The sequence below is a fragment of the Haliaeetus leucocephalus genome, unplaced genomic scaffold, assembly GCF_000737465.1.
Source record: "Haliaeetus leucocephalus isolate CR32 unplaced genomic scaffold, Haliaeetus_leucocephalus-4.0 Scaffold351, whole genome shotgun sequence".
NCBI lineage: Eukaryota > Metazoa > Chordata > Aves > Accipitriformes > Accipitridae > Haliaeetus > Haliaeetus leucocephalus.
This window is the reverse complement of record NW_010972787.1, coordinates 5,091,223-5,113,552: the sequence shown is the minus strand read 5'-3', so window position 1 is coordinate 5,113,552 and position 22,330 is coordinate 5,091,223. Positions and strand designations below refer to the sequence as shown.

Here is a 22,330-nt window from a genome sequence, read left to right as displayed (position 1 = left end):
TTCCTAGATTTTTTTTATTATTTCTTTTTTCAAAAGTCAACATTAATACTTCAGATGCCTCTTCAGCTAGTTTCTTTAAATTTGGGGAGGTGCATGTGAAAGTTATTTTGGTTTGCTAAATTAAAAATATTTACTTTGAGCAAATGTAACCTTATAGCCCTTGTTAAATCAATAAACCTTATGTTTTGTCTTCATTTTGTATGGAGAGGACTCACTTTCATTTTATTCCAAATACAGAAATATTTATTAAACCTTTTTACTGTTTCCTACATCACCATTTACAGTTTTCCCATCTGTATCTCGTAATTGGCTGACACAGGACTTAAGGATTGGGGGGTGGGAAGGAGGTACTGGAATTTATATAGGATTAACACCTTATTTTTAATGCAAGTGGCCATTCATATTTCATTTACTTCTTTTTAGCTTCCCTTATTGTTGCCTTTATTTAACTCTTAAATGATCATATAAATTAACGTGTTTAACACAAACTGTAAAGAACAATTGCATTCCTTTTACATAGACCCTCACTGTTCTGGCCAAACTCTTTCCTATCCATATTAATAACGGGAAATAGCCAGAAAGTGACAAACACTAACAAAAACACCTTCCTCCACTGAAGACAGTAACAAGGAAATGCATATTAGCTGGGCAGCTAACCAAGAGATAACCTACATTTTTAACAGTCACAGGAGTCCCAGAGGAATTCAGGAACTGGGTCATGGATCGAGAGGAAAAAGGACAAGCAGCAGCTGTTATTTTGTAATTTTATCTGGCTAGGGCAAACAAAGGTAGAGGATGATAAATCACTCCTGAATTTCAAGGAATGAACTCAGTCCAGAATCTCTGAAGGAACAAAATGGATAGTGAAAGCCTAGCCCTTCTAGAGAAGTGACAAAAAAGAAGGCGATACTATATTTCTAACTCTAGTTTAGAACTTCCAAACTATATATTTAAGAGTACTGCTTTTCTGGTTTAGCTGTGATACCTCAACAATTTGGATATTAACAATGTATAAAACATGCATAAATATCCCCCTAAACAAAACCAGGCATTACCAAGTAAGTTAGTTGCCAAGTGTTGGGCTGCTATGGTGGTAAATGCTTTTGACAGATTCATGTACCTGTGAGTATTTTTAGATTTGTACCTCCAAGTGCATTAAACGTTTTGCTTTAAAATTACTTGAATGTCATAATATCTCAGGAGGATCTCTTTCCCAGCTGCAATTAAAATAAATTTAAAGTAGTATTTAGATTTAAAAAAAAAAAAAACTCATTACATTTTTAGGCATGGAATCTCTCAGTTGCATGTATTCCTATCTTCTGTCAGCTGTTTTCCACTAAATTATTACCAAAAGCCCATTGATATGTAGCTGGGGGAGGAGAGCAGGGAATCCTTTGATGTACTACTCAAAGTACACTGAAAATTGCTTTACTGTATCACTCAAAAAAAGAAAAAGTTGCTATGTTCTAGGACATGGTCTCCAATAAGCTAGTTTCTGCCTGGCCAAAGTTCAAACATTTCATTTATTACTGGAAGACTCTGAATGAACAATTTTCTCACATTGAATAATCTCAATTAATGAAAATAAATTAAATCCAACTCCCTGCTGTAGTCTTTCACTCCCAGTACGGACAGGGGATGTGATGACTGCTGAAGCAATGTACTTTACCCTGAGGGGAAGTTAGGGAAAGAAGCACTCCTGTACACAGTGATGCTCCAGATGACTGTGGAACAGATTTTGTTAAATCTAAAGGGATTCTTCTTAATTCAGGAATTATGCAGAGTCCACACTTCAGAGAACACCAGGAGAGCATGGAAAAACTAGGAGCCTAAAATAAAGATACACTAGAACCTTTTAGGAGCGTGGAGAAGGCCTAAGTGCAGTTATTTAAAAGATCTCTTACTCCTCTGTGAACGGGTATTCAACACTTATTTTTGTTAAAATAACAAAAGAGAAAGCAAAGCAAAACCTGTTACTGAACCATTATTTTTTGATCTCTAACACTAAATGTAAGATTTTTTCTTCTCCTTCCTTTAGAAATTCATATTTCTAACCATTTCTGACTTAAGTTTGTTAAATACTAACAGTTCAAGCTGTTTGGTGAGTTTGCTGAAATTTTAGAAGCAGAAGATAGCAAAATGAGCATTCATATTTCTAAATTACAAGCAAATTTGAATAATGCTTGGCAGAACCAAGATCAAATCAGGAATGAAAAAATACAGTCATTTAGAGATAGGATATGCTGGACTACAGTTTAATTAAAATATTTGTCTTCCAAAAGGAATCACACTGCTTTTCAATACTCCCCATGCCAAGTCACCAGCCTAACTCTGGCGCTGTTGTCTTACCTGAAACTGAGCCATTAATGCCAGTGGATTATTTTGACTGTTGTCAAATGTCAAAACATCAAAGATTCCAACACAATTAACTCGTAACCTTTAGGAACAAGACGAGAAAACGAAGAAGTGCCATTAAATTCTGTTGTTACTCAATTTTTCCTCTAGCATTCACTGGATGCTTTGATATGCAAAAAAATTCATCAGTACTCAGCAAATTACTATGAAGCGGAAAATACTAATTTTACTATTTGATAAAATGCAACAGTCTTCAGTTTACAAATAAATCAGCAAATGTCTAAATTGTCAGTAGTGGATCTGAACAATACTTTGAGGATCATGCGTAAGTCTTCCCAAAATGTGTTTAAAAAGAACTTTAAAAACAATTTACAAGTTTTAGCACATTTCTCATGCTAGTTAAAAGCAACAGAACTTTCTAGTTAGACTTTGTTATTTCTGTAAAAGGTGCACAGTCAGCAGCTACCACGAATACAGATCCCAGTAACACAGTGAGAACAAACACTTTCATTACCTTGTTTTGCCTGTTACTAGAATCTTTGTTGGATCCATCACTCGGCACGCCAGTCCTGCCGTATGAATAGTCCGTAACGCAGAGCTGAGCTGCACAATGTATGCCCATATCAAAGACTCTGGAAGCAATCCAGCATGCTGCCGTGGTAGAGGTCCATCATGCTGACCTAGAAGTAAAACATTGTAAGCATCAATAGAAGGTTACTGTGCAAAATTCACATTAGAACATTTTGAATTATACAGTTAACTCACACATTCATTTCATTCAACTCTTAACAGTCCTCGAAAGACATATTTATTGTGCTTTAATGGTTGGTTTGGGGTTGGGGATTTTTTTTTTTTTGTTTGGTTTAGTTTAGGGTTTTTTGGAAGGACACCACATTTTAAAATGCTGACAATTCATTAGGCATTATTATTTTCACTCTCATATCTAGGAAAACCATGCTGATTTTTAAAGTTTAGGATGAATAATCACTACAAAAAAAGCACTGGTTAGAAATTGCTGAAAGTGGGTGGTACATCAAATATGCAGGTACTTCAGAAGTGAAAATACCAGTATTCTGAAACAATAGCATCTACCACAACAGCTGCAACAGATCCCATTTTACCTCTTTTACTGTAGGAAGGCTTACAAATTAAACATTCTCTATCATCTGATAAGACAAAGAAAAAAAATAACAAGCTAGTTTCAAATTACATGGGCAAATCAGACTGTAAGATTTAGAGGCTAAACATCGCTGAACGCCACTTCACTTCAGAGGTATATTCTGCTGTGACCCAGCTCCCTGACAAGTCATCACGGCATGACCCCTGTTCAATGGGCCATCTGAAAGCAATGCATCACTCCCCTTCCAAACGGATTTACAGTCCTCCTTTCAAAAGTAAAACTAATTCTTTGCAAACACACACCCAAATTCTACACTGCAAACAGTTTCTGAGTAATACTGAGCCAGAGATGAAAAAATAAAGATATAGATAACAAATGTTATTTTTAGTAAGATGCATGTAATACAAAGAAGTTGCTACTGTTTGCGCGGCACAAAGCTGAAGTAGAAGTAAATACATCCAGAGTAAGACAGGGCATCTCAATTTTACAAATGTGATAGGCATTTCATGAGGTTGCCTCAGTACTGATTTTGCTAATTTTGAGACCAGTAATATCATCAGTATTCAGTAAAATCATCTAAGCATCCAGTTCAGTTGTAAACTGACTGCACTCCTCTCCTTCAAACATTTGTTTCTTTGGTTTTTATTAGGGTTTCTTTTTTTTTTTACTCTCCCTACAGGAGCATATCAACATTTGTGCACTTGCTCAAAATAAGTTTGTGTGTGTGTGCTTGCATGTGTACACACAAGTATATGCAAGAGTGAAAAAAATGAAACACGTACTGAAAATTTTTTACTTAGAAATTTTACTGATTTTGGGGTGATGGGCTGGAAATGTTCCCACCTTTCATTTCTGAGCTTTTGTTTGTTTGTTTTTAAGCTTTAGTTCATTTTTCAGATTTAAAGTGCTTTAGTTTAGATTATAAAGACCAAGACACTGACTCCTTTAAATAGCAATAAGTCTGTCATGTCTACTGAAGGCTGAATACAATGAGATATTCTTTGTTTTTTTCTGGCCTCCTGATGAATCATTATGCAAATCACTTCCCACAAACCAGCATACCAGAAGTCTCACGTAGCAAACTTTTTTCCCCTCATGATTATCTCTTCTTCAGCATGACAAAAATTATGATGATATAAAATGATTGAGGAGATATAACCTCCTTTATTAGTCGAGGTTTTCTCTAGTTACTACTTGCTATAGAATACACTTTATATTTGGTAAACAGCAATGTGTGTGATATGTTTAACAGGAATGTGTATGGACACTGTAAGACAGAGTTACATCTGTGTGAAATAAATACTTCCAAAACACAAATGTTGCCATAATATCCCAAAGAGAGAGAAAAGCCAAAACTTGGGAGTTATTTTTCTGCACGCAACTTCAAAACAACAGCACTTGCCCTTTGATTTCCAGATAAAGGCCATGTAACCAAGAGAATATTCAACATACACTAAAAAGCTGAAAGATCAGAGTTCAACACAGCTTCTCCCCCGCTATCAGAAAAATCTCAACCAAGCAACAACATTATTTTACTACTGGAAAGACTGGCTTGAGGCTACAGCCAAACTAGGCTGCTCCTTTCAGACTGGTTGGCTGCACCCCATGTTCCCATACACTAAAGGCACAAGCTAGAACACTGGAAGAATCAGTTTTGAAATGCCTACTTACATATCTATCTGTTCAAAACAAGTAAGATTAAAAGCAGTTCAGTTTGCTGCAGTGCTGACTATGAAGTATGTCCGATGAGGTCCATCAGGCCTGCCACAGATAGCACTTGAGCAAGGACCCAAGGCCATGAGACCCAAAAGCTCGCTCTTCAGGCAAAACACACCGTTGAAAGCTCTCTAAACGGTGCTGAACACAGTGGAAAACATCACAAGAATATAAGAAAATGTTACAAAATTTATCAGAATTACTTTACTCCAAAAAGTGGTATTTTAGAGGTTTCATGGTTGATTTGAAAAAGGCTTCCCACCACAGGTTGAATCCACAGCCACAACATGCACAACTTCAGATTACATTCTTCCCACCTACTGCAGGGCAGACTGACCTCTCCCACTACTTTCATCTCTCTGAGATGCAGAACATAGATACTAATGGACAAGATTAAAAATGTAAGAACCGCCATTTCAAAAACACGGGTTATCCATTATTTTTCCTTGACACATTAAGATAAAAATTGTTGTCAGCATTTTTATTTATTTATTTTTAAGTTCTGTGGTATCGCGTTCTCAATGGAACAAAAAGTGTACTCTTTGCACTGGTGCACATGTGTATACTTCTTTTTTGTTTGTTAAAAAAGCATTCAAATGAAATTCAGTTCCCCAGAGCAAGGATAAAGCCAGGGATAGTCCTGGAGTGGAAGAGCTGGGACCACTGGCAGTAGAACCTGTTTTACATCGTCAGGAACACTGTCAGAAAGCATGCTAACAAACAGCAATTCTCATCAAACAGTTATGAAAAAAAAAAAAAGTCCAGTGAAAGATTTAGCTGCTTACTACATTGAACCTCTCAGGCCTGTAAATCAGTCTCTTACATTGAGAACTGTGAATTGTTCAGTGTTTGCTAGGTGTTCCTCTGTTAAAGTACTGAAAGCAAGATAAATGCAGTAGCCTTCGTTTGTCCCCCTTCTCCAGGGAAACCTGGGCTTCAATTTTACATTTCCCGATTTTCAATATACAGAAAGGTTCTGAACTATTAGTGCAGCACTACATTTTGTAAAAAATCTGAAGACATTGAAAACTTGGATTTACTTTGAAAAAGTTGCAGCTTTTGGCAAAGGTATTTTAGGATAATTATTAGTCACATATTTTGACCTTAACAACATCACATTGACTTTCGATATTCGTATATTCTTTCTCCTCAGCACAGTCGAAGTACACAACTTATTTCTTTTTCAATGGAAAAGGTATGTTATGAAAAAACATTCAGCAACTGGGGATGCAAAAACTGTGAAGTCAGCACTGAAGTCCATTTTTGTGCATTACATACTACTATTAATGTGTCCAAAGGAAAACAAGGTCCAGGAAACTTGCCTATCCTCATTAGAAAGTATTTGTTTGCTGAAAAGCAGAATCTGTGGTGCTGCAAACTACTATTAACAGCATGTACACCAATGTTTAATTACTTAGAGTGTTTTTAATAAACAGACCAAAGGACATATCAAAGGCACGCTTATCTCTGCCAACCACAAAAACCCATCAGGACAAAGAAAAAAACCTTACTGGCAGCAGTGGATAGTTACTGTTAATTTGCCAGGACTTTCTAGCCGATAGTTTTAAAGTACGTACATTCAGAATGTGGTTTACCATTTAATTACTGGACTGTTAAGAACATTTCAGTGCTTTTGGGTTAACTTGCTAATTTAAAGAGAACATCATTTCTGCAGAGATAAAGGTACTAACATGTACTATAATCTGAAGTTGAGCAGTATCAGAAAGGTGGAAGAAAACAAACAAGTTCCAGAACAACAGATTTAACGTTTAGACACTTTTGATAGAAATAAGTGTATTGAAGAAATGTAACAAATGAGCATCAAACAAAAAAGGAACTTTTCAAATAAATGTACTCCAAGTAACAATTAACTGAAAAGTCAGACTCCTGATTTTAAAACTTGTGTAAATTCAGTAAAACATGACAGAGCAATGTCAGATTATCACACTGTACCACCTGAAGAAAGAGGATATCTCATTGCATAAAGAACACAAGCAATAAATTCTATAGCATTCAGAAGTAACAAAGCCATTAGTTTACAGTATAAAAATAAATGTAAGCTGGTTTTTTTTTTTCCCCCCACACCAAATCTCTTCCAAAGTAGTTCTGTAACAGGGTCTGTAAATAACACGGCAAAAAGAAAAAAATGCAAGACTGACCACACTGCCACCAGTGACATGCAAGACAGCTATGTAAACCATAATCCTCATCTTTTAACTGTCAAAGTCTCACGTTGCCAACTGGAGTGTTCAACATAAATAAGGTTGCATACCTGAAATCAAATTCTCTGAGTTCACTGATCAGGTTCACAGTGTTGTGCCTCCTAAAACCTTTAAAAGCAATTGTACTAATCTGGGCCTCATGCTGCAGAGTACCCAACTTCCATCCATTCCCCTGCTTCTCTTGGGAGTCTCCTCTAGGCAGGCAGACGGCCAAGAAACTCTGTGAGGGGATGGAGAAAGGATCCATGAAGGCAGGCAATTCCGAGAAATCAAGTTATAGGTATGCAATCTTATTTTTCTCTCTTAAATTGCTCCTTCTACTGAGGACCAGACTAGAAAGCAGCAGTTACCAAAAAAAGAAAGGCCAAAGCAAAGATATGCAGAAAGATTTGGCAAAATTTGGGAATTTCAGGTGACTTTTTTTCTGATTTATCTAATAAAAAGACTGGAAGAGCAGGTAATGAGAAGTGCCATAGACAGGAGAGAGTTATCTTCCTTACAGATCCCTCTAAGTTCTGCTGCAACAGTTCATTTTAATTAAAGAGTACTTTGGTTTGGCCGAACAGAAATTGATGTCTTATTTCCAATTTCAAAGACCATCCCTGCCTACAGAAGGAAGTAGTAGTTGGTCAAATAAATGGTCCAGATAGCCCACTGCCTGTTTCAAAGACACATAACACTAAAATTAGAACAGTAGCTTGCAATTGATACCTGACCATACAAATGTAAACAAATAGAATATTCTACTAGCCTCCAAAGATTTGCAGCTCAGAGAACTCCTGAGCTAGAGAGATAGTGTCTTTGCAGTTAACAGTCTTCAAGTATTTCTCCTCCATGAGTAAGCCCACTTTCCCCTTGAACCCAGGCAAAAGTCCACAATAATCTGTGATAAAGTTCCATGGCTTAATTGTCTTTACACAGGTTTTGAATTTGCTAGTTGGCTAGTTTCATTTGTCAGTCCCTAGTTTTAGGCTGGAAGAAATAGTAAACTATTGTTGCTTATTCATTTTTTCTTTATCCCTGATGATTTTTCAGACACCTGCCGTATTGCAGTCATTTTTAATCCCATCATACTCCTGTCCATCTTTAAAAGCATGAAAAGTAGTATTATGTTCTTCATACAGAAGCTGTTCCATGCCTTTGATCATCCCTGTCACCTCTTTCAATTTATTTGCTGTTCTTCTACACCCTTCAAAATGTGTAAGGAGGACCACAAGTACAGATAGGAGTCTGTGATGCACCCACATCTTGAATACGACATCTTCTGTTTCATTGTTTACTTTTTTCTTAATAACCTGCAACAATCCATTTCCTATTTACTGCTATTCAGCAAGAGAACAGTATTTTCCTTAATCTACTTAACTATAGCCCCAGATCTATTACTAAGTGGTAACAGCCACAACAGAGGCCACCATTTTATGTTTAAAGCTAGTTATGTTTTCCCTCAATCACATCAGTTTACATTATATCACCTGCTAGATTACTGCCAAGAGTCCCAGTCTTGTAAGATCCTTCTGCAATCCATCACAATTGGCCTTTGTTTTTAACAACCCAAATAATTTGGTATTATCAGCAAACTTTGACAGACCATTGTTTATCTTCAGTGAAAATAAGTGAATGTGTTAAGAAATAAAAGTCCCAGCACATATTCTTGTGAGACCCCATCGGTGATCTCCCTTCACTGTGACGATCAACTGCTCACTCTCACTCTGTTTCTCATCTTCTAACCAGTTATTAATCTAACTGAGGACTTTCTCTTTCATCTCATGGTCACTTAAGTTTCTTTTAGACTCTGATGGACTTCACTGAAAACCAAAGATCCAATCTACTGGATCTTCCTTCAAAGAACTTGGATAGATTAATGAGACATGACTGCCCTTTATAAGAGCAAAACTTAACTCTTTTCCAGTGTGACAAAAGAATGTGTCCCCAAGAATTTTATTGTAACTTCTATTATTTTATCTAGAACAGACATCATTCTTCTGTAATACTCTAGAGAGGTATAAAAACATAACAAGGACTGATTTACATGGAAATTGAAAACCATGGGCGGGAGACACTCAGAAGTCTAGCCCTGCACATAACAGTCATTAACCTGGCAGTAGGTGTTCCAGGTTTATCCTACCAAATTAGTTTCACATCAGGCTCACTGAATTTGTAATTGCATTCTTCGACTTGCCACAGGATACGACAAGTCAAACTAGGGTTTCCTCTGTCTGAGATATTACCACCAAAACCAGTGGTGGAACTCAAGTTCCAATCTCACTTATACCAGTCAGCTCAGTGCAAAGCCAGGGGGAATTATTCAGTATATAAGGGATCTGCAAGCCTTTGACTGTATTTACCCACTACCAATCCATTATACTCTGATCTACCAGATAGCCAAGTAAAGTTTTCCATGTCAACCTTCAAAACAGATTGAATTCACAGCTAAAGGCTCTAATTTCAAAAGGCACAAGAAAGAAGAAACCTTAGCTCCTGCTTCTCTTTATACACTGGCAGCCTAAAGATATTTAGGGAACACCTACTCTAATAAAACAAACAAGGCCAGGTCATAGTCCTCTGGTCATGGATCTCATTTCAGGGTTGGTCCTGCATCGAGCAGGAACTTGGGCCAAATGAGCTCTGAGGGTACCTTCCTACCCTAAGAATTTCTGGGATTCCATTCAGCTTTCTCAGCATGGCACTGGGCTCTACTAACAGCTTTGGCCTGTTGTGTTCCAGACCACACATGGATGCAGTTTGTGGGACTGCATGGGTCACAAACTGGTCCTAACAGGCAGAATGACTGGCGGCGTACTGTTTTGGAGGGGAGGAGGCTTTAGCCATATGGATATGAGCTTTGCTGGGCGACTTGCTGAATCACAGACCATGCTGTGACAGATTTTATTTATGAATGTAGATGTAGCTTTAGTGACTCCTTTGAAGCCATAGTATAAATCTGAAAAAAATCAGACCATGATGCGAAGTCTGTGTCTGAAAAGAATATAAGTTACAGGAAATTTTCAATCCATTTCTTGTCTTAACTAGTACTTCACATTTCAAAACATTAAATAAAACACTGTCTAATTAGTCCCCATAATACTCCATTAGGAAAAAAAATAATTATAAGTGGAGGGCACCTGAACAGCAAAAGCATCAAATTGACATAACACACGTCTTTTACAATTTTGGAAACATCTCCATTAAGCGTCAGGTGTCACCCAGTGACAGACCTGCAATTAGGACCCCAGAGTTCTTGGGTCCCAATCCCATTCAAACTTATTTCCCTGTCAAAGAACTGTAATTCCCTTACAAACTGATGTCAATTTTGCATATTAGTCACAAGTCAAATGTGACCAGAAAAGTAAATTGTTCACTGTTAGACTTCTACCTTAGATTTTAACTCTAGTTATACTTTTCTGTTATGTCAAAAAAAAAATTATGTTCAGAAATTTTACAAATAGGAAGTGAAGAAGAGTTCTCTGATCCCAATCAGCTTATGATATGACAGAACCGATTAGCTAAAAAATTAAGTTGAACGACTATTTCTGATCACCTACTTACTGCTTAAGTATTGGAAATAGTTTACAGAAGTATTGTACGATAACGTATTTTCCTTACCCCATTTTCGTTTTGTGAAATAGGCATCAGCACTAGGGTCATTGAAGTGTCTGCTCATCATAGTCTCTCCTCCAGCATGAAAATCGTATGCAAACACAAGAGCTTAAAAATAGAAACATGTGACAATTACTAACTCAAGCATATTTAGAAAAAAGTCTCAACACATCAGTTGGGAAGAAAACCCAAAAAACTTACAATGTTCTCCAAACGCTTTAGTGGTAAACACTTCACGCAAAGTTACTATATTTGAGTGCTGAATTTTTTTCCACATGTCAACCAATACCATGCACTTGGTGTTAACAAGACGAAAACCTAGAAAAGAACAAAAAACATGGCTTAAAATTTAATGTTTTGGGGGAGAATTTTTTACTTTGACATTTCTTCTGAAACTACTGAAAAGCAACCAGACATTAAAATATCACTAGCATGCTTAGGGATGCTAGTCCTATCGAGACAACTCAATTTTTCTCACCATGTATCCTCCGAAGGCAATATGGCAGGTCATCTTTACTATTTACAGCTTTATAGCATGATGTAATGTACCCAAAGTTGCTTGTTTTCTGTATCCGATTGGGTGGTGGCAGTGGTTCCAGAGGAAAGAGACTGTGGTAGCTGTCCACTTCCGCAGGAACTGCTAAAATCAGTTTATACACAGAAACATAGTAGGTGTCAGCTGACTTTGAGAAAGTTATTACAGTAGCAATAAGATTAAAACGACTGCAATACATAAATTCTTTGCACCACCTTTTAGATGCATGTAAAGTTAAAATTCACTATTTTAGCTTTAATACCAATATACAGGTTCCTGGAAGAGATTCCACAGAGCTAAAATAACTGTCTTCAGAAAAACAGTTACACCAAGTAAAATCAACAGAATAGATGCACAGTTCCATCTGCCATTTGCTCATTTGCCTTAAAAATTCACCCTTCTGAATGACCATTCTTTGGTGTTTTTTTCCTGCACAGATTCATAAATAACCACCAACTTCCATAAAGACTTCATACCACTGTAAGAACCCTGTCTTCATCACAAAAAAGCAAATCTGGATCTTATGTGTTTTAACATACTGGTTTAGAAAACAGGAGGAGAGAGGTGCTGAAAGTTTACAAATCAGATTAAGAGATTACCCTTGCAAGACGAGATACACTTGTACTTCATCTGCATTAGTAAACTAAATTGCATTTTTTTACTGTATCATTATCATGTTAAACATACATTTGAGAAGATACTGCAACCAAGAAAAGCAATGTGTTTAAATCAAGTTGAACAGAGTCAATTGTAAATTCTCCAAAAGCCAAATTACAATGAATAGTATATGCTTCTCTTGCCTGACAACTAGTATGCCAGCCAATTCACTTTAAAACAAATTAATTTTCTAGTTTATATACAGCCTTTGAAGATATATGCATCCTTTAAAGGAATACCTAATATGTACAAAGTAATACACTACTGTTCTTCATGAGGCTTTATTGCCTTCATGATTTTTCCTTTCTCAGCAATTTTAAGTATTCCCAACCATTAAGGGGTTTTAAAACAGAAGAAAATCAGAGAAGAAAGAGAAAATAGAAGCAAGAAACAAATTTCCTATTTCTGAAAAACTTTGTATCTGATTATCCACAGCCCAGGCTGATGATGAAGGCTTCATGAAAAATTAAAAACATGTGGTGTTCTTTGCAAGATGTTGTTAATATTGTTGAATATGCATGGTTGCAGAACAATATGATCACAGTTTACGTTATAAGAAACACTTACTTACCAGGAATATCAGCCTGATCAATCTGGGCCATAGTTATTAAGTGTCTGTTGATCAGTTCCTGAAGAACAAAGTCAGTCAGGTTTTGAACGCTATAATTCAGCTCACCATTTCTGGCAAGTTAACAGTACACTGTCTTTGAAGTTCCAGCTACTTGTACTAAAAAAGGGAGTTGATGCAAGTGTCCAGGGTTGGGGGAGGGAAGGGGGTGAAGACCACTAGGCTTGAAAACATTAATGACAAAATATATAAATTCTTGAAGGAAAGAACTGCAGAAGACACATTAGCTAGAGCTGGCATTAGCAGAGGCACCTACTACAGTAAAGCTGAAATAAGTAACAGTCACAGCCAGCTCTCAGAGAAAGGCTCATCAACTAACACCTGCATACACTTTCATTTCAGTGAAAGACTTTAAAACTGGATAGGATCACAGCTTAAAGGAATGCTACATAAATGAACTCATGCATACCAAAACAATACACGAGAAGTAAGAATCCTTAGCTGAACAGTACATCATGGCATGCAGATTAGATTGCAGTCACATATGTTGTAACCTGCCCCCATCCTCTGTGGTACTCCACCCATTACAGAACTTGTTTTTTTAAATTCTCCACAGGGAAAATTGACTGCAAGGACTTTGAGTGACTATTTCTCTTCTACTATTAGTGATTTTCTAGTTTTTGCCAAGATATGAGATTTTTCCTTTAAATTCTCTATCATCTTACCTGTCTGAGCTCATCTGCCATGAAGAAGGAAGGTGCATTTGCTTTTGGCTGCATGTAAGCAACGTGAGGTGCAGCTGGATGGTAAATGTGGTAGTTTGGAAATACCTGAAAACAAAACATTTTAACAAGTAGTTTAAAACCCTTAACAATAGGGAAAACGAAGAGTTTTGTCACCCTTTTAGTTTGAGCTACTGAACTACGAAGGCTTCATGCACAAGTACGTGTTACAAATCAATTGTCAGATATACTACAATTTCCTTATGAGATATTTACTACTAATGATTTCAAGGGGGTGTGTGTATGTGTGTACATAGTTATTTTAATATTTTTGTAACTGCTTTTTCCCCTCCACTGTAAATGGAAGGGTTATTTAACCCATCAGAAAAAAAAAAAAACCAACAATGTGAATTTTTCGTGTTTTCTCCTTATGTATGTATCCACTGAGATACACATAAAATGCTTTCTTTCTATTGCTGTATAAAAAAACCCCCAAAACTCTCCACAGAGGTAAATGAAAAATACATATAAAATTCTCTGGTCCTTAAATTTCAGTGATTTTGGAGAACAATTACAACAATTAAAAGGCCAAATCTTCATAGAGAATAAGGGTTTCAGAGTGTTTAGAATAATCTCTGTAGCATCAACCAATTCAGCATTTGGCAACTCCATACACTTCTGGATGGAAAGCAAACATACCATTCCTGTGAGAGGTGCTGGAGTTGTATCAGTGTAGAAGTACGTTGTTCCACCCACTGTTTCCTTCTGGATCACCTGGCCGGTAGATGGAGGCTGAGAGACAGCATTAGCAACAGAAGCAGAGGCACTAGTAGGCACCATATAGTTTGCTGGGTTAGGAGTATGACTTCTTCTTCGAGGAGCAGGAGATGTATGAGGAGTTATTTTGGGGGAATGAAGAGGAGAAGATCCTGCTGACAGTGACATTCCTTCAAGAAACACAAGAAGACTCTTGATCAAATCTTTGTCATCCAAAAAAAAAAAAAAAAATTAGCCATTTGAAAAAAAGAACCCCAGCCTACACTACCAGTAATATTCTGAGCAGGTGAGATGCTTAAGGACTGCTACATCTATATGAGCAGTAAGAGGTAAAACATTAAGAGCAAGACTGAACAGATACATTTTCCCAAAAAATCATGCTTAGTTCTGAGAGAAAGGGCTTGGGAACTTATGATCTACACAGAGAGAACTAGAATGAAAGACACAGAAGTAGTAGAAAGGGGGAGACAAATCAAATTAATGCTGTGTCTAGAAGAGAGTTTATTAAACCACAAAATATTAACAACTGCATGGTAAGTGAGTGTTTACATAAGTTACACGAGCAGTCAATGGAGTTTGCTGAGCTGTAACTCACTTCACCTCATTATGTGTGTATCTTTTACTTGAACCAACTCCACAGCTATGAATGAACATTGCAGTTAGATCTCCAGTAACTACAGCATGCAAATAAGCAATACACAATACGCTACTTTTAATAATTTCAGAGGAGAAATTATTTATTTTCCTGTAATTATTGTATTAAAAAATTGTCCTCCAGAAGATCTATTTGGTATGCAAAGACAGGTAGCTTCTCAGAATAGGAAGTCTGTTAGGCATTCATGCTGAGATTTTCAAATTTATTTCAAATTATTTCATTGACTGGTGTTCAGCCTCAACATTAGACAGGCAACTCAACTGAAACTTGAGAAGCTCAGCTTCTAAACAAAGTGCATCAGTGGGGAAAAACAAGGGCAACCTTCTCTGCACACACACTTTTTAGTTACCAAAAACTAGTTTGGTTACTTCAAGAGTCATTGTATGTGGAATCCTCAGATACGCTTATTTATAGAAGTTTAGATGTCAAAGATGTGAGGAAGGGATTACCCTTCAGAAAACTCCTAGTATTACTAGTAGAAGATCCTAGATATCTACATATTCAGATTAATACAACAGAGAGCATCTATGAAACTTACTGTTGCTCAGTTCAGACTGGGATGTACTTTCTCTTCCTTAAATCAGAACTACATTGCCATACTACATTCTTTTTTTGAAAGGACAGAAGATACACAACTTTTATATTTAATGCTCTATGGGCAGCTGAGAATTCTTCTCTAATTAAGAATTCAGTTAGTTGGTACTCAGATATTTGCTTAAATTACTTCCATTTACAACCTTTAGTTACCACAGCTTATAAATGGAAGTAACTTAAGCAAATATCTGAGTAACAAAAACAAGAACGACTTTTTTTCTTTCATACACACTTCTTAGTTACCAAAAGCTAGTTTAGCTACTTCCGTCAGGGGTTACTGTATGCAGAGTTCTCAATATGCATCATCAGTAACATGTAGGAGTTTTTCTTTTTTTTTTTTAACACTCATGTCTTGTCTCTACAGTAGTCGCAACCCTCCTACATCTACTTTTTTCTTTTTTTTAAACAAACCACAAAAGCAAATAAGAATTTTAGTATTAACAGTTTAATCAGTAGGTGGGGAAAAATTATTTTGAAGCTGTATTATCCTAATGATATTAGAGTATTTGTAACCTTTCATTTAACTCCAATAATTCACTTTATTGACATCTCAAAAACTATGCATATTCATTCAGCACAATACTTCTTTTGTTCTTGAAAAGTGAATAGTTCCAACAAAACAAACAAGACTTTTTAATGTAAACCAGAAGAAAATCCTACACCTTTCTCTTTAGTTGGGTCTCTTCAGTCATTTATTCTTTTTATAAAACATAAAAATATAAGAATTTAAGAATATAAGAATTATAAAAAAGTCTAGACTTTTCTGGGCCAGAACTTTTCTTTATATTAATAAATGTACATGTATGTGTACATACACCTTACAGAGGAGCAATACTGTGGAATAATTGCTTGCTGACTCGTGTATTAACTTAATAAAATGTAAATTATAATAGGCACCTCTGAATGTTTAAAGTACTTCTGAATGGTAACATAAGCAGTGTCCTAAAAATCTGCTTACAAATCAACTGTATGACCGTAAAACGTTACGCATTGTGATACCACTGGTTTATGCTACAAAAGAAAGTAAGTTTCCATTAAGGTAAAAGTTGCCTTGAGTGACTAACATTTAAAATATTTCAAAAGCTACTGTATAGATGGTTACATTTTTAACAAAAGACTAAAACATGAATGCGTACTTAATCCACTGTGAGAAAAGAGCAATTTCAAAGGAAACAATATATTACTATTAAAATTTGAAGGATGGCTAATTAAAATGGCCATAAAACTGGAGCAGCTCTACAGTTTGTGTCTATGATGTTCAAGGGATTCTCTTCACCTAGGGAAAGTTATTGACATGTCTTTTTCACTCTTTTCCATTAAAATATAGAATTAATTGAAGTTCTTCCAAGAATGTAATTTCTACCCAGACAGAAGTAACTGGCTTCAAGAAACTTTTTTTTCAATAAAACATTCAACTGTAGGAACCAGGAAAAAAACCCCAGCAGCCTTCATATATACTAATGAAAAATTAACTGAAGACTTCTCTACTTTTTTAAAAAAAAAAACAACAACTGTACGTACAAGACACAGTATACTGTAAATCTTATCTTAAAAATGAAAGTGATGACTTGCGACCTTGCTGAAATTATAGTGCGACCTTCTACTGAAAGTTTCTCAGGAAAAAAAAAAAAATCTATCACTTGCAGTTCTTACTGATACAATTTCAAACAATTTCCACGGTGAGATTTACTTTTTAAAAAATTTATTCCTGCCAAAGAATACTTACAAATAGAAATCCTTAATGCCTTTGCTTGGATATTAACGCAAGATTGAAAGAAAAGGAAGACAGTTACACAAATCTTTCCAAACGCCCTTCCAGCCTCAGTTAGGTCTGATTTTGGAAGAACATTGAGAGTTCAATGAAAATCATCTGATGGGCAGAACATACAGGCTTCTCATTTGCCAATATACATAGTAAGTTCAAGATATGAAAGAAGCTTCACTACAGTTTGGTTTTATACTACTAGAACAATATACTACAAGTTACAAGAAATTGCTGCTAGTGCTGTGGTAGGTACCAACAGGCTGAGGCAGCAAATATTCAAGGTGATAGATTCTTCTGGGAGACCTGCATTAAATTCTGCAGAGTCTAAATAAATAAGTATTAATTATGAGAAGTCCAATATCACATAAAAAAAGAAAAAAATAACTTTTAAATACAGTGAAACTCATGCATAGCCAAGTACTTACGGAAGCAAATAATTGCATGCACAAACTCAAGCAGATCTCACCAACTTCATTAGTATTTCAATCAGTTAAAACCTTACCAATATTAATATTTACCCACAACAAAATAGAATTAGAAGAAAATAAAGGAAAATGGCTGTATGAAAAGGTGAACATTTATTCCTACTGACTCGTACTGAAGGCAAAAGATGGTACTGAACATGATAGTAACAATGTGGTGAATATGGAACCATGTCTCAGAATTAGACATGCTGTTTTCAATAGCACAATTTATATAAACGCCTATTCACCCGAGCGCCTAAGAAAAAATGGGGTTTGAATAATCTAATTACAATTTTTATCTATCTCTCATACCAGTGATCCTGACAAAAAAAACCCAAACATTTTTAAGCTTTCCCTATGAGACAGTTTAGTGTTCCCCTCTAGTATTCCTGTTGGTATTTTAATAAGAGAAACACCAAAAAGCCTGCTTCAAATTGTTCTTCCTTAGACTTATCTACTAGTAAATGTGGCTCTCCATTCCTGCCTTGGTGAATCTTAATACCCTTCATGAAGAAGTCAAATACTATCTTGAAAGGTAAACTGCAAAGAGAAAGAGCTTCTTTCACCTCAAAATTATTTACATCTAAAAAACGGTGTCATGGTATCATCTCAACATGGAAAGGGCTGTGGGATTTGCAGGTCTTTTGACAACATTCACAGTGACTGTACAACAGGCTACCTACACATACCTGGAGCTCCTGCTGCTATTCTCATTTTAGGTAGAGAAAGAGGTCACATTTACATATCCCTCTTTATTGTTGTATTTTTCACTTCTGGTATTGTTTTTTATTTTTGAAGTTTCATTGCGACTGAGGAAAGGGAAGTGGTAGACTTTGCAATTCATTTGAGACAGTGCTCAAAGATATTTTGAGATTAACACTTCTAATAAAGCTTTGTAGCATGCAATGTATTTGAATTAAAAGCTAGGTTGTATTTTGAATATAAGAATTCATGCAGATGAACAGGATCAAAGAAAGGGCATCAAGCATGAACTCTCATTAAGGACTCAGTGTCTAGTTTTTTTGATTCAATGGAAGTTTACAACTTAATGAAGCAGGATTTCATTAAGCTCGTGTATACAAATCAGCTGGTCTACAACATAAACACTTTAAAAACCAGAGGAAATGAATAAATGTTCTGTACATAGTTTCTTACCTTTGCCTACAAATTTACTCATCTATAACCATATATCTATGCCTCTAAGGCTCGTAAAACATTCAGAGGTCAAAAACTAAGCATTTACCATTTTATTACTATAATGTTTTGTACATTAGAGACACTCTAGACTACTAGGTACACTTTTAGGAATGACTAAATGAAGTAAATAATAAAACCAGACTATTTTAATAACTTCTTTCAAGCAGCACCCTTATATTATATATAGGATATTATATATGTCCTATATATTTCTTTCAAGCTATCAGGTCATTAGCATTGTGGCTGTGTATTTCCAAATTGATTACATCTGCTTAATACCCTAAACAACTTTAGAGCCATAAGTTCTTTCTCCTCAATTTTATTTGGGATAAAACTACTTTTACAACCTCTTTGCCTTCTTCCTCTCTTGTATTATTCTGGCATGACTGTGGAACTTTCTCAGCAGAACGGCTGTACCATACTTGACGCAGGAGGCCAAAACAAGCTCTCGGTGCCTTAGGCCACTCAAACCACCTCAGCTGAAAGTGGTCCATTTCCAGCTGAGGTCCTGAGCTCCAAGAACTACACTCTCGTGGCCCATCATGAATGGAGATGCGTCCACTGGACACAAGCACATCACCTTCATGCTCCTGGCTCCTAAGCCTGCAGGTTCAGGCTGGCAGCAAAAATGGGATCTTTTACATTCTGCATAAGCTCAGAGCATTTCCATCGATGACAAAGGCATCACTCTTTAGCTATAACCTAGCTTAAGCAAATCCAAGCCAGACAAAGGATTTTCTCTGCTGGGAGCTATACATCTGTTCTCTCTCAAATTTAACACAGCAATGATGTCTTATCACTTCGAGGACATTCATTAATTTCTTTCATATGCTTTGTTGCATATTTTAATGGCGCTATTAGTCTGTAACTGCTACATAGACCTGGAAAAGATAAGCTTGTTAGCAGAAGTACTATTTGAAGATTGTCAACAACTCACTAAATTTCCCACACAAATGATAAACAGGATGTGTTTGCTAGCAAAGGAATGGGAGGAGCAAAAATAGGGTATTATCCAAGGGAGCTTAAGGAAATAAGGTTTCGAGAGGGTGAAGGAGATCTGTTCAAAGCTCTCCAACAGGACAATTTTCTCCAGCTATTTGTCTAACTCACATTTTATCTCACTATGTTTCTGTATTCTATTAAAGGCTACCAAGATGAAGGCTGACTGTGTTGAGATTATGCTAGAAAGCACTTACCTAAGTAAATACACATGAAAGTAAGAGTAACCTTCTTCCATGCTATGCCCTAATGGATATGTCAGGTGTGGATACAACAAGTTATCTAGTAAAGTACGTTAGGTTTCAGTTGTCTTTTTTTCCAGTATTTCTGCAGTACTGTTGATAAGACAGGCGGAACAAATATTTTCCAGGGACAATTAATTTTGTGAATGGTTATCTATGAAATACTAGATGTCAAAAGTGGTTTTGATTTACACCTACCTTTAGCGAAATCTCAGAAATCAGAGATGTGAAAGAACTTCATTTTTTCCATCCTCAAGAGGGAAATCAAAGGATTTTTCTCACCATTTACCTACTTTGTTACAGGTGAATTAAACTATGGAACTTCTAACAAATTATTCCTACTACATTTCCTTATTTCTTATGAAATATTGATTTCCTCCAGTACCTTGTAAGCTCCTATAAGCAACCTTAATCTCATGCAAATGCTTAAATCTTACACGTTTCCTGAAAGTTATTCTACTGGAGAATATACACCATTTAACTGGAAGGAGACTTACCTTTATTTAAAGGAAAATTCTTATAAACTCTTTAATGGTTTTCATTTGAATTTGTTTCCACTTATTGAAAGCTAACAGATCCCAAGAATAATTTTTAATTACCATTTCATAACACATTTAAAAGTTGGGTTTTTTTATTCTGTTATCCAGTATGACCTAAATGGTGACGTTTTCCCACACATAAATACTGCTTTCTTATTTAAGAGCCTAATCTTTTAGAAAGAGCACCTCCTAACTCACCTTGAGGTAACAGAAGGGTTTTTTGGATGTATACTATTGATAGCTAAACCATTTAAATAAAAATAAATGTCTATGAGTATTATTTACACAGGACGTTTAGGTTCACAAAATTCACTCAGTGTAGAGAAAGAAGCTTCTAGTGAAATTAAGAGCACCCAACCCAGATTCCTACTCTGAACTATTCTCTTTTTAATTATACAAGAAGAGCAGGGAAACAAGGCAGCTTTGCCTGAAGTTAGCTCTTGTGAATTCTCCCCTATCCCTCTCATCCATAAACAATTTGTACCTAGCTAGTTTTCAGCATTGGCATCTATATTTCTAGGAGCTCAAATTGTTGTACGAACTTCTTTCATCAACAGAGTTATCCTTTCAAGTATTACTTACAGATAGTAAAGAAATTGGACTGTGAAGGATCCCTCTGAGATCCCACTGGACACTTTCCAAAAGTAGATCATTTTACTGTATTCTATTTACTCCTTTATACACTTTTCAATCCAGGTGACAAGGCTGAGAGGCATATAAACACAACAGTTTTCCAATAAGACTGTACAGCACAATATAGTATGAAGCAGACACAGTACTGCAACATGTTAATTTGGTCAGCAGAAGCATCATTCACTTTCCTAGCCTGTTCCAATAGTTATAACATGCGAGCTAAGTGCTGGCTTCTTTCACATTGACACTGAGATTTATCCCCTGGCATCAGGAGAGAGTAAAGTTCCGTTTAAGAGATGGTAAGTGCCAATACTGGTTTAAAAAACACCAAACAATTACAATATTTGCCCCTCTGCCTTTTGGCAGCTTCCTAATGCTTCTTGTCCGTCGCAACAGATTGCCAAAGGTTTAAGTAAACATAGAAACTTGCTGAAGGATCTGCGATGTGCAATATCCAGATCTGCCGATGGTTATATCTTAAAACTATTTCATTTTATTTAAAAAAATAAATTATTAGAATGAAGCTAACTTTTTAAGATCAGAAGTCCAAAAGATGCATGAAGACCTTGAACTTCTTAAGTGTAAAAAAAAATAAAAATCTTGTCACTCACTCAGAATTGTATGACTGCATGGAACACATTTCAGTAAGAGTTTTAAACGTGGGAAATATAAAATAGGTCTTAAAAGTGAGATTACATATGATAGACACAATAACAATTAACACTACTTTGCAAGAGAAATTATTTTAGAATATGCTTATCTTCTACTTTTTAAGTCCTCATACACTCATTAACATTGAAAATAATTACTTCTAGATTACTTAACTCTAGTAGTCTAGAAACAAATCAAAAGAGCAGATCAATGTGTGATAATCAGAGCACACATTCGCTGTAGACTGCAGTGCATTTCTAGACTAGGGGTAGTTTAAATGATCTTCAGATACTGCTCTGGCAAGAACCCCATAGAGCACAGT

At 36.0% G+C, this 22,330-nt stretch overlaps 1 protein-coding gene across 5 annotated transcripts in view; it reads right to left on the bottom strand.

The window, feature by feature from the left end:
• PAN3 (PAN3 poly(A) specific ribonuclease subunit) overlaps positions 1 to 22,330 on the bottom strand; it is a 76,472-nt gene that overhangs the window by 14,591 nt on the left and 39,551 nt on the right. For 4 of the 5 annotated variants that reach the window (XM_010572686.1, XM_010572687.1, XM_010572689.1 and 1 more), the window contains 8 exons: positions 14,192 to 14,439; positions 13,496 to 13,600; positions 12,774 to 12,831; positions 11,489 to 11,650; positions 11,212 to 11,328; positions 11,017 to 11,118; positions 2,870 to 3,035; positions 2,350 to 2,437 (listed from right to left, as the gene is read on the bottom strand). In XM_010572686.1, coding sequence (XP_010570988.1) covers positions 2,350 to 2,437; positions 2,870 to 3,035; positions 11,017 to 11,118; positions 11,212 to 11,328; positions 11,489 to 11,650; positions 12,774 to 12,831; positions 13,496 to 13,600; positions 14,192 to 14,439 — 1,046 coding nt within the window. Of the gene's footprint in view, positions 1 to 1,669; positions 1,830 to 2,349; positions 2,438 to 2,869; positions 3,036 to 11,016; positions 11,119 to 11,211; positions 11,329 to 11,488; positions 11,651 to 12,773; positions 12,832 to 13,495; positions 13,601 to 14,191; positions 14,440 to 22,330 lie in introns of all 5 variants that reach the window. The other variant, XM_010572690.1, reaches the window with a different exon arrangement.